The following is a 15,041-nucleotide window of genomic DNA, read 5'->3' on the forward strand; positions in this document are numbered from 1 at the left end:
CTGATTTCTTACGACCGGCACCTTCGCACAGATACATCAGTTACATGACAGACGCGTAAAACTTCTCTTGAGATTTTTTTCGGAATTGCCAGAGTAGTGCACCTTTACTACTTGCACATTACGCTGTTTTAATGGCCTACTAAAAGTGTATCTTACTACTTCCACATTACATTGTTTTAATGGCCTACTAAAGGTGAACAACAGGGCTTTCCAACGTGTGGTCCGCGGATCCCTTAGGGGTCCGCCGGCTCTTTCTAGGGGGTCCGCGGCCACCCTTCACCAAATCGTGTAAAATAATGAGTAAAATTATTGAATAAAAATGTGAAAATCAAATTCTTCACTTTTTTTCGTGTGAAAAACATGTGTACATTTACTTCAAGTCTTATTCCCAAGCAGCCTTTGCTGTTCCTAAGTGAGGTGCCTGAGAATGCGGCTTCTCTGATTGTTTCGCAACAATACGGGGGTCGTTTGTGCGCCGGCTCACGGCGGTAGATGCGCTGAAACCTTGATTTCATGATTATGTTCGAGTTAGTGCTCGGTGACAGATGATTTTCTGGGTTGTTTTACTCGGGTGTGTCGCTGACGTTTCTTGCAGTATCTCCTAGCCTGTTCTGAAAGCATGCGCGGAGCAAGCTTTGTCGACCAATCACAGCGCTCGCTGGTACGTATGCCGCCCCAGGCATCATTAAATGATTAAATGTTAAAACTTGCTTTTTCAGTGCACTACCTATTTCATAAGTCGATTTTTGACCTTCAAGTTGTTTTCATTCATCTCTAAACCAAAGACTAACGATACTTCGGGGGGGGGGGATCATTGGGAACATGGAACTTGCATTAAGAAGCTTTCAGTTCCTATGGGTTTCGCTTTGAAATTTAAAGTTACTGTCCTCTTGATTGACGAGGGGTCCGCCATGGATTTTCGACTGAAGAAGAGGTCCACCTGCTGAAAGGCTTGGGAAGCCCTGGTGTACAAAGTAAATCCGTGATCCCAGCGTCGCGGCCTCCCCCCTTATCAGTGCGATACGGCCTGTGCTGTGTGTGGCGAGACCCATCACAAGTCTCGACCGTCGTATCTCGGGCCAGGGCCGTGCATTTTACATTTCGCTCGACCTATCTACCACGTGCCAGGCTCGTGATAGCCACATTTGGCCCGAATATTGGACCACAAGTCTCACTCGTGGTTTACATTCGGCACTTCTTTCGGAATATAGTATATCGCCGTGACCGAGGTGGTTAGATTGGTACCTAAAGCAGCACAACTTAACTTTAACCGCATATTTCGCTGTATATCACGTCGAACAGATTTAGATTTCATTATACTGCCGTGTATTTTTCTTCGGGTACGTCAGTTTATCAAACGCAGCTCTTGTCACTGGCAAGGTGATCGGTCAGCATGACCCATTCCCAATTGCTATTCCATATTTAGCATATTTTTCTTAAAAAATAATTTTTTGCGTACGGTTCAAGAAGTTTTATGATTTTTAGTAGTAGATATAGTTCTTCTCTACATTTCAATATCACATATGTATCATGAAAATAATAGATTGCTACTCGCCGTATATTAGAGACTTTGAGCCGCAGACAGGCACAAGAAAAAGACTGCTGAACAAGTGAGCTTTCGGCCAAAAGGTGTTCTTCGGAAACACACAAACATTCACGCAAACACACAAACACACACACACACACACACACACACACACACACACACACACATGAGTTGTGTTTGCGTTTGTGAGTGCGTTTTGTCTATTTGAGAAGAAGGCCTTTTGGACGGAAGATAACTTGTTTTGCAGTCTTTTTGTTGTGCATGTCTGCGACTCAACGTCTCCACTATATGGTGAGTAGCAGTCTACCCTTTTCATAATATTGTCATTATTCCATCCCGGATTTTTCGTTGTTTCATATATATGTATGCAACATATGCCATTTTGTATTGAATTTCCGACGCCTGCCAAAATTTTATCAACAAAGTTATCTAAACACTTCCGCTTCTAAACATTTCCGATGATTAGCGGATGATAGCTGTTTACAACTTGTCTCAACGCTATTTCCTCTTGCTACAGTTTTAAGTCATGTTGCGGACGCAGTATTGTGTTAGCAAGCCTATCTTGCTAGCGCCTCTGCCGAAAAATCCGACAGTTTGCAGTTGCTTATCGGTTTTTATTTTTTTATGGTTTCGCACGAAAATTAGGTATTATTTGGAAGCAGTGCCAGCCATGAAGCAGCTCCCACCTCATTCTGAAATCACATACTTTTAGTGCGTAAAAGTATCTCGTTTGGTAGTCTACAATAAACTATTTCACAGGAATGCTGGAATCTAAAGTATGTAATCAAAAGTATCCGGACACCCCCAAAAACATATCAGGTACATTGTACTGCCACCTACTGCCAGGTACTCCATATCAGCGACCTCAGTAGTTATTAGACATCGTGAGACAGCAGAATGGGGCGCTCCACGGAACTCAGGGACTTTGAACGTGGTCAGGTGATTGGGTGTCACTTCTGTCATACATCTGTACGCGAGATTTCCACACTCCTAAACATCCATAGGTCCACTGTTTCCGATGTGATAGTGAAGTGGAAACCTGAAGGGATACGTACAGTACAAAGCGTACAGGCCGACCTCGTCTTTTGACTGACAGAGACCGCCGACAGTTGAAGAGGGTCGTAATGTGTAATAGGCAGACATCTATTCACACCATCACACAGGAATCCCAAACTGCATCAGGATCCACTGCAAGTACTATGACAGTTGGGCGGGAGGTGAGAAAACTTGGATTTCATGGACGAGCGGCTGCTCATAAGCCACACATCACACCGGTAAATGCCAAACAATGGTGTAAGGAGCGTAAACATTGGACGATTGAACAGTGGAGAAACGTTGTGTAAAGTGATGCATCACGGTACACGATGTGGCGCTCTCATGGCAGGGTGTGGGTATCGTGAATGCCCGGTGAACGTCATCTGCAAGCGTGTGTAGTGCCAACAGTAAAATTCGGAGGCAGTGGTGTTACGGTGCGGTCGTGTTTTTCATGGAGGGGGCTTGCACCCCTTCTTGTTTTGCGTGGCACTATCACATTGATGTTTTAAGCACTTTCTTGCTTCCCACTGTTGAGGAGCAATTCGGGGATGGCTATCGCACCTTTCAACACGATCGACCACCTGTTCATACTGCACGGCCTGTGGCGGATTGGTTACACGGCAGTAACATCCATGTAATGGACTGGCCTGCCTAGAGTCCTAACCTTGAATCCTACAAAACACTTTTGGGATGTTTTGGAGCGCCGACTTGGTGCCAGGCCTCACCGACCGACATTGATACCTCTCCTCAGTGCAGCACTCCGTGAAGAATGAGCTCCCATTCCCCAAGAAACCTTCCAGCACCTGATAGAGCGTATGCCTGCGAGAGTGGAAGCTGTCATCAAGGCTAAGGGTGGGCCAACACCATATTGAATTCCAGAATTACCGATGAAGGGTCCCACGAACTTGTAAGTCATTTTCAGCCATGTGTCCGGATACTTTTGATCGCATAGTGTATGATCTCCCTGTTACTAATCACTCGTTACAGTTGATGGTTCTAGATTCAGTGGTGGGAAATCGCATTTTTCTTTTACACGGCGAGATGTGAACAAAAGAATACATTACAGGACAGCCTGCAATCTTCCTGAAACGAAACTAGGTACTAAATATCGACACCTATCTGACATATAAAACTGCTGATTTTTTACTTTAAACAATCCCTGCATTTGACAATAAAGAGAAATATCTGTTGCTTTTAGTACTAGTTTTAAATAAATAAATTAGTTTACATGCGAGTTTTCACGATAAACGTTTACGTTTTTCAGGAGACTTAGCATAAGCAATTGTCTTGGCCGCATCTGAAACTATACCTCCGTATTTCCCGTATGAAATGTACTCCAAAGCAACAGCTAGAGCGGTATAAGATAGCTTAAAGACAAATAGCTTAAAGATAACTTTGCATCCATATATGAGCTCTTAGTGAAATAAGTTCACTCTTCAGACGAAAGTTTATAGTACTTTATGCATAACACATCCTTTTCTAATTCATATAGTGTTATAAGTAGCATCACAGTCCACCATTTAAACTTTCAGATCGTGTCAGTCGCTGCTAACATTCATCCACTAATTTGCAAACTGTTTACAATGAATAAAAGCCAGCGAAAGTAAGGTATAAAATTTATACATTTATTTAATACTTTTCATACCGGTACTACGGATGATTGACGTGCCAGTAACTGATACTGAGCCGACGTGAATCAGACAGGAATGAGTAGACATTAACTGCCAATAAGCTTTCTCTACTTTATGTACCTCGCGCTTTTTCATTGTTTTTTATCGCTGTTAGCCGCTATTCTAATTTTTACATGTAAAGCCAAGTCAGATTAAAAATTCAGCCTGTTAGAAACTGATAGGGTGCATGAAGAAAATATATCTCCTGCACGTAGTACAAGTAATGACGTAACAATGTTGCGTATCGGTACACTCTCATATCGCTCAAGTAACACACAGCTGTAGTAAATGATTTGTTTCATGTACTGTAACCAACAAGTCGCGTTTGTATGATGTATGATTACCGGTCGCACGCATATTTTTTAGTTTCACCAGAAAGTAATTCTTAAATATTCTGTGTTTCCAAAGTTCGTTCCTGGTAATCGATGTAAGCAAACAATGAAACAAGAAAGTAAAGGTTTGCAACGCAACATTGTATACGAACTCTGCAGTTACTGAACATAAAGGCTCTGATTATTACTATACTCACCAAAAACCACTCGTTTCATTTGAAGAACGCGATCCGTTACGATGACGACTGGCGGAGGCGGAGGCGTAGTCAATGTTTCACACGACGACAATGAGCAAAGTACTTACTTGCTCTTCTAACGTACGGAAAATCCGAATCACTTGTAATAGTAAGGACTCGATAATCTTTTCGTCACCTTCATTCATGATGTTATCAGAATATGTACTAATATCAAAGAATGTAATCTCTATGAATATATTTTGTTTTAGTAACTGGATAACCGGAACACCTCAGAAGCCAATGATGGTAATGTGTACTAAATTTTTAGGGTGTTCGAATCTGTAGATCGTGTTCCCATGACACTAGCAGAGGTAAAATGTAAAATCGCACTACGGTGCTCTCAACCCTTTCGTTGTTTGCTGCCGAGGAAAAACATTACTGGTGCATCAACTGTTGTGCGTTAATGGTAAACACATATATGAATAGACTGTAAGCATTCATTCATATTAATGGATTCTTCCGTCGCTTCTTGCTAGAACACTGAAATTATAAATGTAAAACACAGTATTGTGTTCTTCATTTACAACATTTATTTACTCCAGTAGTAACTGACGATTTTACTGGTGCTGCCAGAAGCGGAGGAAATTGGCACTAGTTGGAAGATATTCGTATTTCTCCGAGTGGTCTAGGGCTAGCGTTGCTGCCTCTGGATCACGGGGTTCTGGGTTCGATTCTCGGCCGGGTTGGGGATTTTTCCTGCCCGGGGACTGGGTTGCCCTCATCATTTCACAATCATCATCATTCGTGACTATGGCAACATTGGATTGTGAAAAAAATTGGACGTTAAGGTGCCCATAGACGCGATGAATTACCGTGGACATTGTTTTGAGTAACGGTGCCAGGACTGCGGTAACAACAGACGCTTCCTTCGGCTCACCTTTACTATCCCCTCGCAAAGCCTTTGCTTTTCGCAACAGCCGCTGCACGAATCGTGAACTTACTGTAGTGGACTAACAGTACTGACTGCAATCAGGGCCGGTTCGAGAACATTACCCCATCACAAGCAACTCATTGGCACCTCCCCCCCCCCCCCCCCCCCCTGTCAGTTTTCGTTACTAATTGTGATACGCACTATTTAGAATTCGTAGCAGCTGTGGCCCCTCGGGCTCTCCTCACAGCTTGGTGCCCCTAGTGGTGACTTGTGTCACTTTGGCCTTCAACCAGGTCTGACTACAACCTGTTATAATGCACATTCTGTAAATCTCAGTGCAAGACAGCATTTTTCCAGAACAATGCACATCATCTTACTTAATATGAAGGTTAGTAATGCATGCATTAGTTAGCTGTTATTACAAAATCGTACAGGAAAAGTTGTGATTCACATTTACAGAGTTGTGTGTATGATGTGTCACCATCCTCTTAAAAGTTTTAACAGGTGAATGGGCTATCAGATAATCAGGAGACTCCAGTGGATGTTTTGTGGATAGGATGATAAACAGTCTCCCTAGTTTCATGACTCTTTTGTACATACTTTAATGATTTAAAAAGGACCACCAGTTAAAATTTGTACCTGTAGATGTGTTTAAGAACCCAAAAGTAATGATAGATAAGTTATGACATAAATATAAGACACTAGAAATGATAAACACTTTCCATTTGCTTTACCAAGGGAAAAAAAGGAATATGGCAACTAGGCATAATTATTGGAAATGACAGATAATTACATGAATATCCTTCCATGTGAGAGACAGTATTTATATTAATGTAATGTTTCTGTTTTCAGATGAAATCACTGCTAGTTTCAGACGGTTTGGTCCACTGGTTGTTGACTGGCCACATAAAGCTGAAAGCAAGTCCTACTTCCCTCCAAAGGGATATGCCTTCCTTTTATTTCAGGTAAAGTTTGATAAGTAATTTTTGTGATGTGATGTGATGTGTGTGTGTGTGTGTGTGTGTGTGTGTGTGTGTGTGTGTGTGTGTGTGTGATGTATGGGTTCAAGAAATGCTATTTAGTGGGTAACTGTGAATAATATATTGAGAACTTGTATGCAGGCGTTGACAGATATTCCAATGAGGATAATGGATCACTTCTTTGAACCTAATGTGGACTCAGGAAAAATGTGGATCTGTTTTACTTCTATCGTTTTCATGCTGTTAACATTAAAACAGGGTTATCAGACAGGGAAAGTTTGAAACACCAATATTTTTATGTTTGCCAAGGAAACTGTCTTAACTCACTACTCTATTCTTACTGTAATTATTTCCTCACAGACTATGCCACGTTAAAAATAGTTATCAGTAAATTTGATGTAACACATTTATTATCATACTATTTTGTCATAAAAGAAAGGTTATCAACCTGTGATTTATAAAGTAAAAGTTAAAAGTCCTGTCTATGGTGTCCAGTTGATGACCTCCTCATTGAAGAACTTACCTTTAACTGTTGGACAAAAGCTGCTCATCTGATAAACGTAAAATTTGGTATGTGTTACATTAATGCAATACAGATAACTGTTCAAATGACATTTCTTTTATTTTAATTGGGCCTAAGTATGCACACAAACCAAATTTTGAGTTCATAGCAAATACTGGCAATATCCAAAGTCCCTGATCATTGGTATATCTGTGAACAGCAAAGAAAATACTTTGTCATTTTTTAAAATAATACTTTATTATTAATACTGTGCTCCTCTTTACAGGATGAGAGCTCAGTACAGCAATTAATTGACGCTTGCATCCAAGATGATGATAAACTGTACCTGTGTGTGTCTTCACCGACAATAAAAGACAAGCCTGTGCAAATCCGGCCATGGCGTCTATCAGATGCGGACTTTGTGCTAGATGCCTCGATGCCACTAGATCCTCGTAAGACAGTATTCGTTGGGGGTGTGCCACGTCCTTTGAAAGCAGGTAACAGAATTTGTTAGTGATTTTCAAGCTTTTCATCTTGTATAATTCAAAATTTGTTGTCTCTTTTACTATCCACGTATTTAGTTATAATTAAAAATTACATACAGAATGCTAAATGAGAGACTGTGATCACAAGTAACAAAAAATGAAATTGTGCTCAAAAATACATTCATGAACGTTATTAAATATTTATTATGCATACAGTGTCTCAAATGAAGTGATGCATGTGTGTAGCAGTGGACTGAAATTTGGGAAAGCTTTGTTCAGATTTCAGTTCAGTTCGTGTTTTCCTGTGCTTTCTTTTTTGAAAAATCTGATGCTTAGATGTGGGTACAAGATGTACATCATTACTGCACTTATCCAGTGACTGCTAGTTTTTGTGGGAGTGCAGTAACATTTTGAGATGCTTATGTAATACGAAAAGGGAATCTCGTCTGAAAACTTGTGCAGCCAGACTGGACTATCACTGAAGAGGTAAATGGAATGTCTGGAATTACTGTCAAAATATCAATAAAAATAATCCATTTTTGAAAATATAGATATATAAAAAAATATTCAGAAAACAGCTTCAAGAGAAAAACATACAAAAGTAAGAAAATATGTAAGTTTTTGGAGCCAGTTGCTCCTTGTGGCTGAAGGCTTGAAGGGGAAGAAGGAAAAGGAGTGGTGAGGTTTAGGAAATTGGGAAAGTTGCAGAAAAGTCACCGAGAAGCTTGTGTCTGGTAAGCCTCCCATGATAACAGGTTCTGGGCAACTTTTCTGTGACTCTCCTCATTTCCTAAACCTCACCAGTAACTTTTCTTCATCCCTGTTCCTTCCTCTTCAACCCTTCACCCTGACTCCAAAAGCTTGCACTTTTCTTTATCTTCAAATTATATTATATTCTGGAATTACTGTCAGATTTACTTATAAAAACTCTTAAATCACTTGGTGAAATGAAGCTCTCCAGAGAGTCAAGACTGATAAATAGCTGTAGACGTATGAAATGTCATGCACTTTACACATCACTGTATCATTCTTCAATATATTCCATTTTATCATCTTGAAAACAGAGGATTAAAAAGATTTGTTGCTGCAGAAAGCAGTTTTTACAACATTTGTTTAGTTTATGCCAAAACTTACAGTTTCTGGTCACATATTTTTCACCAGTGCTGTAAGAAATGCCAGAAGACACCATCGGAGATAAGCTATCCATATTGTATGGCCATCAAACCTTTAGAGTCCTCACTCTCTTCTGATATGGAATTAGTTTCTGAGTTTGTGTCTTTCCCTGTTTACACGGTTTTTTTGGGAACTTGAAATTTTCCTGACAGTTGAAAACTTTATGCAAAACCAAGACTCGAACTCGGGACCTTTGCCTTTTGAGAGAAGTGCTCTACTGACTGAGCTACCAAAGCACAACTCACAACAAGTCCTCACAGCCTAACTTCCACAACTACTTCATTTTCTACCTTCCAAAATTCATAGAAATTCTCCTTCCAAACTTGAAGGACTAGCACTGCTGGAAGAAAGGATATTGTAGAGACATAGCATAGCCATCCCTGGGGGATGTTTCCAGAATGAAATTTTCACTCAGCAGCGCTGACATGAAACTTTCCTGGCAGATTAAAACTATATGCCAGACTGAAACTCTAACCCAAGACCTTTGCGTTTCACAGATGCTAAATGCTCCACTGACTAAACTACCCAGACACTGCTCATGACCCATCCACAAAGCTTTCCTTCACCAGTGCCTCATCTCCTACCTTCCAGTCATTTCCTACCAGGTCAGGTACTTGTGGAAGAAAAGCTGTGAGGACAGATTGTTAGTTCTGCTTGGCTAGCCCACTCATTAGAGCTTTTCCCCTTTAAGGGCACACAGGTCACAAGTTCTGGTCATGATTCAGCACACAATTTTAATCAACCAGGAAAGTTTCATACCAATACACACTTTGCTGCTGAGTTAATATTTCATTCTTCTCATGAACTTGATTATATAACTACATTTATATATAGTCTATAGGAAAACTTGCCATAAACAGTAACTGTGCCATTTATATTTAAAATTATGCCCTCCTATGCTGGCTTACTTACAGAGATTTATGTTCTTAGAAAAATTAGCAACTTGAGGAGTGTTTTCTGGTAGCTACAGTTGTAAAATTAATGTTCTTTGTCCATATTTGTGAATGAAAAGATGTATGCCAGAGAAACAAAAGAGGAAAAGGAGGTAAATAAACAAGCACTTGAAACAGAATACAGAATGATGTTAATGATTCATGTTCCACTGAACAGTCAATGAAGTCAGTAAATATTTAACTCACATAGCAGTACAAAACACTCTTCACAAGGTTCTGTTAAAGATGAGACAGGAGAAACACTGTAGAAAACTATGTCAAATAGTGGTTTTGAGATATCAGAAAATACAGAGATATATTCTCTGCTGAAAATTATGTCAAACAATTACATTTAATAACACCATACCTCAACAATTGAAGAAGACAGATGTATTGCAAAATGTATCTATAACTTCTTGCAAAAGACAGCAGTCAACCTATACGACTTGTACCTTTAAATTTTCTGAAACAGCCTGTCACAAGCTTTCACAAGGGGGAAGGGGGGGGGGGGTGTCAGGAGAGTGCGTGCAAGAGTGGGGGGGGGGGGAGGGGGGGGGAGGGGGAGGGCAGTGTGGGGTGGCAGTTGCTCTTCTGGGATTTGGGAAGTAGACTTCTTATTCACATCAGAATTCTGATGCATTTCTATGATTATATTTAGCCAATAGGTGAATTATTCTGGCATCATATTGCTGGAAGTAATAGGAAATATTATGGTTTTAGCATTTGCTGTACAATTTAGGTTTCTGTCATTGTCCTGTTGTTCATGGAAAATTATGCCTTTCCCTTGGCTCGGTAATGGTTTCTGCGCTACTTTACATTCAGTCTTTGCAGAACATTGCCAAAACAAAGTGCTCAAACTTTAACTTTTCTCTGTTGTCTGCTTGCACCGCCCTTATCGAACTGGGACTCCCAATGTGGAGCCTGATATCAATAACCAGCTCATTGCTCTCCACACTCACCAGCAGAACATGAATGTGGCTGGAATGTGCCTGGCTGTCATCCCTCCAAAAATCACTCAGGGACACTCTCCCTCCATAGCACAACTTAGTTTCAAAAGTGGTTCACCATTTGTCTGTGGACAAACTAGATCTATGACTTCTTGCTGACTTATGACACTCACTTTTAGATGCAAGAATGGTTCCTCTGTAGACCAAATTGCAACAGCTGGAAAGAGAAAATATTTTTTCCTTACTAGAGAAGCAAAAAAAGTGGGAATTCATGATTGAAACATATCCTCTCCAGAAGCTGGCACCTATTCAGCGTCTGTGGGGTGCAACATGCAGTCATAAAGTATTTCTCTGTCACACAGTTGGCACGTGTTTTCACCCTCATTTAGTTGAGCATTGGATCTGGGATTCATTTTACACAAAACACCTATCACATCTGGTTATGCCAGTTGAGACTAAAACGTGGAAGGCATGAAAATAATGAAATAACTCAACCTGATCAGACTTGTAAGCAAAGTGTTGCATGTGGCGCCAAAGTTAAATAAATTGTTTTCAAAATGAAATTCCTGTTTGCTCACCTTGAGATTTAGTCATTCAGGTTCTTTCCTCCATTTCAGATTTTCAATTTTCAGTGCCAGTCTGCCATTTCTGCTATATGAAAAAACATCTTTATTGAATATTTTTTAGCTTAATTTTTTTAACCTACTGGGAGAGCTGTATCTAATCAAATAATGATGTAATTTTTGATCATTAACTGAAAAAGGTAACATCAGCATCATAATTATTACGTAAAAAAGATGCTCTTTGCATTCTCTAAGGAAATATGCAACAATTTTGGGTGTGAAAGTAATCCACCTCAAAAAATAGTATATGGACAGTTATCATTCTTTTGAGATAACAATGAATGTTATGGGTCTCCCACAAAATTAAGTTATTGGGGCATGACATATCTTCAAAATCACCAGATCAGTTACATACCTAAAATGCCAATTTTAGAACCTTGACTGCACTTGAATATATTTTTGTGGATGCCTATATACTCAGTACATACAAGGTGGGTTCCATAAGTAAAGTGACCAAGTACATAGAAAATCATTTACTGAACATATTCATACGAGTCAAAAATTTTCAAAACACTATGCTCCTGCATTGATACACTTCTGGGGGAAATGTTTCCAGGCCTGGGGGGACTCCACTGTGATGTCCGTTAAATCCAATGTGACATGAGCCAGGGTGTTTTCAATTGTGTCCCAGTGTTCCCTTTCAGGCCTCCTATTAGGGAAAAAAAGATCTAGGGGAGCCAGGGACTGTAGAGAGGATGGGGAAGCTATGGGTTGTGGGTTCTGGCCAGAAATTCATTGACAGTGAAGGAGCTGTGGCCTGGCATGTAGTTACAATGCAGATTCCACTTAGCACTGTGCAGCTCTTCTTTTTAGTCTGGTGAACACTTTCCAGTAGAAAGCTGCTTTCACATTGCCCCCCCCCCCCCCCCAGCTATGAATTCATAGTGGACAATGCCTCTTATGTCAAAGAAGTCAGTGAGCTCAGTTTTGATCCCGGACTTGTTTGTGCGTGCTGTCTCAGGGCAGGGCAATGCTGGAGTGTACCACTGTAAACTCTGCCTTTTTGTCTTTGGGCCATGCTGAAAAATCTATGACTCATCACTGGTGATAACTAAGTTTAAAAAATTGGGATCTTTTTCATGCATTTCCGAGAGTCGTTGGTACCAGGGAACTCACATGTCCTTTTGTTTGTTCATCATCATTTTTGGGATTAGTTTGGCATACACCTATCTCATGTTCGAATCTTCGGTTACCATGTGATAAACAGTTCTTTTCATCATGTTTAAAGTTTCTGCTATGAACTGAAGGCTCAACTGTCAATCAGAATTCAGAGAATTGTATCACATTTTTGTCGATTCGGGGGTCGATGGAAGTCAGCTGCTGGATTCGTCAGTGACTTCCTCTGGCCCTCCTTCAATGACTTGTGTCACCAAAGAACTTATGATTTGGACAAGCAATCATTCTCGAAGGCCTTTTGAATTAATGGAAATGTTTGGTGGATGACTTTCCATGTTAAACACAAAATTTGGTAGCATAACATTCCTCCACAGAATGATCCATCGAACCATGTCACTTAACCTCAAAATGAGGTTCATAGGAACGCATGTCCTGACACTCTGCCAGCACGAGGTGATTGAGACCAGATGTGTTTTGAACACCAACAAGCCCAGCTGGTTGAAACACACTGCATTGCATCACCATGTCAGGAAAAAAATTGATCACATTATTTATGGAATCCACTTTGTATGGCTTTAATAAATTCAAATATTTATGCAAGATTCACGTGATGAAAAAAAGACTCGGATAATGGTTTGTCAACTTTTTGCAAGTAAAGATATGCCTTTATGAATTAATACTTGTCAAGTAATTCTTTTAAAAAGATACAATTTTTGTCATACTATTGTTTCTAATGTGTACACAACAGTTTGCAGTATTTTCGAGTAAATATTGGTGATATTGTATCTACCAACAACAGGGTGCAATGCTTTTGGCTTGGTGTTGGACTGGATGATAAGAATCTGGATCTTTCATCTTTTCTGTTACTGTCATCTCCAACCTTCTTTATTTTGTTACATGACAAAAATAGTCTACTTTGCTTGCTTGCCTCACAGGAGTTAAAAATGTTGCAGGGTGAGCCATACAATGCTCTGTGAAATGTCTGTACGTATTTAGAGAATGAGAAGCTGTTATCTAGCATCCACTCTGAAAGTTCCCTTTCAAATATATATGCTGCATCTTTATACTCACATTTTTCCATTCCAGCACAATAAATAATGATACATACACACACTTGTAACTGATTTAAACTTTGTTGTAGTTGTAGAGGCAACTGATAATTAATTTTCTAGTGTATCCTTCTTGCGGCATTATGTTTGCTACTTAAAGATATACACTTGCAAAAGTGAATGTGTTGAAACTCTCAAGGTGTGATGACTTCAGTGTTAACTTCTTGTAGGATCCTTGTGGAAAGGCTTGTTTCTTTCTACATTAACCTTTTGTTCAATAACTTGACAAGAGAAGTACAGTATTGTTTTGCTGGATAACTGAGCCATATGCAGAGAACATAGCTGGAAATAAAACATCAGTTTCCACACTGCATTTCAATTCCAGTCAGATAAGAAATGCCATAAAGTATGGACCAATACATAATTTATTCAATAATAGTCCTCATTCAACTGCTTATCCGTAGTATTTAATAGCTAACTGATGCAAGGTCATCCACTCGGTAGCATATCTGAAGGCTTCCGAGGGGGAGGGAGGAAATATTATTTTCAGTATTTCCTATAATTATTGACTCAATGTAAACATTTAAAGTGCTTTCACAAACTACTCAACAGGAGGTATAATCTCATTCAAGATTTCACACAATAAGACAAGTGTTACAGTTAGAGATTGTGTATAAGTCTTGAGGCAGCATAGCTCATAACCTGCAAATTGCCCAGACTACATTCATCCATTATTTCAGAATGAGAGCATCTAGTGACTTCATGCAAATTTTAGACATAATTTCAAACAATTGCAAACGTCTTTTCATTGATGCCTCCTGCAAAATAATGACAGGAAAAGAGGTTATCAATGTTGTTCATGGAGTAAAACTTCAGTATGAAACATGACATTTAAATGTATTTCATCTTTACTACCAACTCTATCAGCCACACAGTTTTTAGACAGTATCTACGTATATCAATTAATGAAGCTGCCATTGTCATTGTATGACACAGAGTTGAAAAGAGAAGACATCATAAACATTGAGATTCATGAAAAACTAGCTTTTACTTGAAATAGAGCTCAAATTACCAGGACTATATTCATCCAATGTTTCTTAATGAGAGCACTCAGTGATTTCCAGTAAACTTTAAACATAATTCCAGATATTTTATAAACTTTTCCTCACTTACGTGCATAATGTCAAATATTTAACACATTAACTCATTTGTAAAGTAATCACACCTTGAAGCTGTTTTATACATGAGAGATTGATTTTTTAAAGGATGAGTGTTTACTGATAGTGTAATAATGCAGGAGCCACAAACTAACAACACATTAGCTGAAGATGTGATGGTGCAGGGAATGGTGAAAGGCTGGCCATGAAATACTGTAGATGCCCATTTCTTTTCAGACAATGAAAGGAAAACTCTTGAACGTATTTTATGAATTCATCCAGTTGCACAACTTGTTTAAAATATGTTGAACAACGAATATAAATTTTAAATATGCCAGGTTCTAACCATATCTGTAAAGAAATATGGCACTCGTGTAGGTTTCATAA

At 39.5% G+C, this 15,041-nt stretch overlaps 1 protein-coding gene across 1 annotated transcript in view; it reads left to right on the forward strand.

Moving 5' to 3' along the window:
- The window catches only part of LOC124613332 (translational regulator orb2-like), a 268,493-nt gene that overhangs the window by 227,810 nt on the left and 25,642 nt on the right, over positions 1–15,041 (forward strand). The window contains exons 4-5 of the mRNA XM_047142028.1: positions 6,543–6,655; positions 7,459–7,669. Coding sequence (XP_046997984.1) covers positions 6,543–6,655; positions 7,459–7,669 — 324 coding nt within the window. The remainder of the gene's footprint in view (positions 1–6,542; positions 6,656–7,458; positions 7,670–15,041) is intronic.

The sequence above is a fragment of the Schistocerca americana genome, chromosome 4 (genome assembly GCF_021461395.2).
Source record: "Schistocerca americana isolate TAMUIC-IGC-003095 chromosome 4, iqSchAmer2.1, whole genome shotgun sequence".
Lineage (NCBI taxonomy): Eukaryota > Metazoa > Arthropoda > Insecta > Orthoptera > Acrididae > Schistocerca > Schistocerca americana.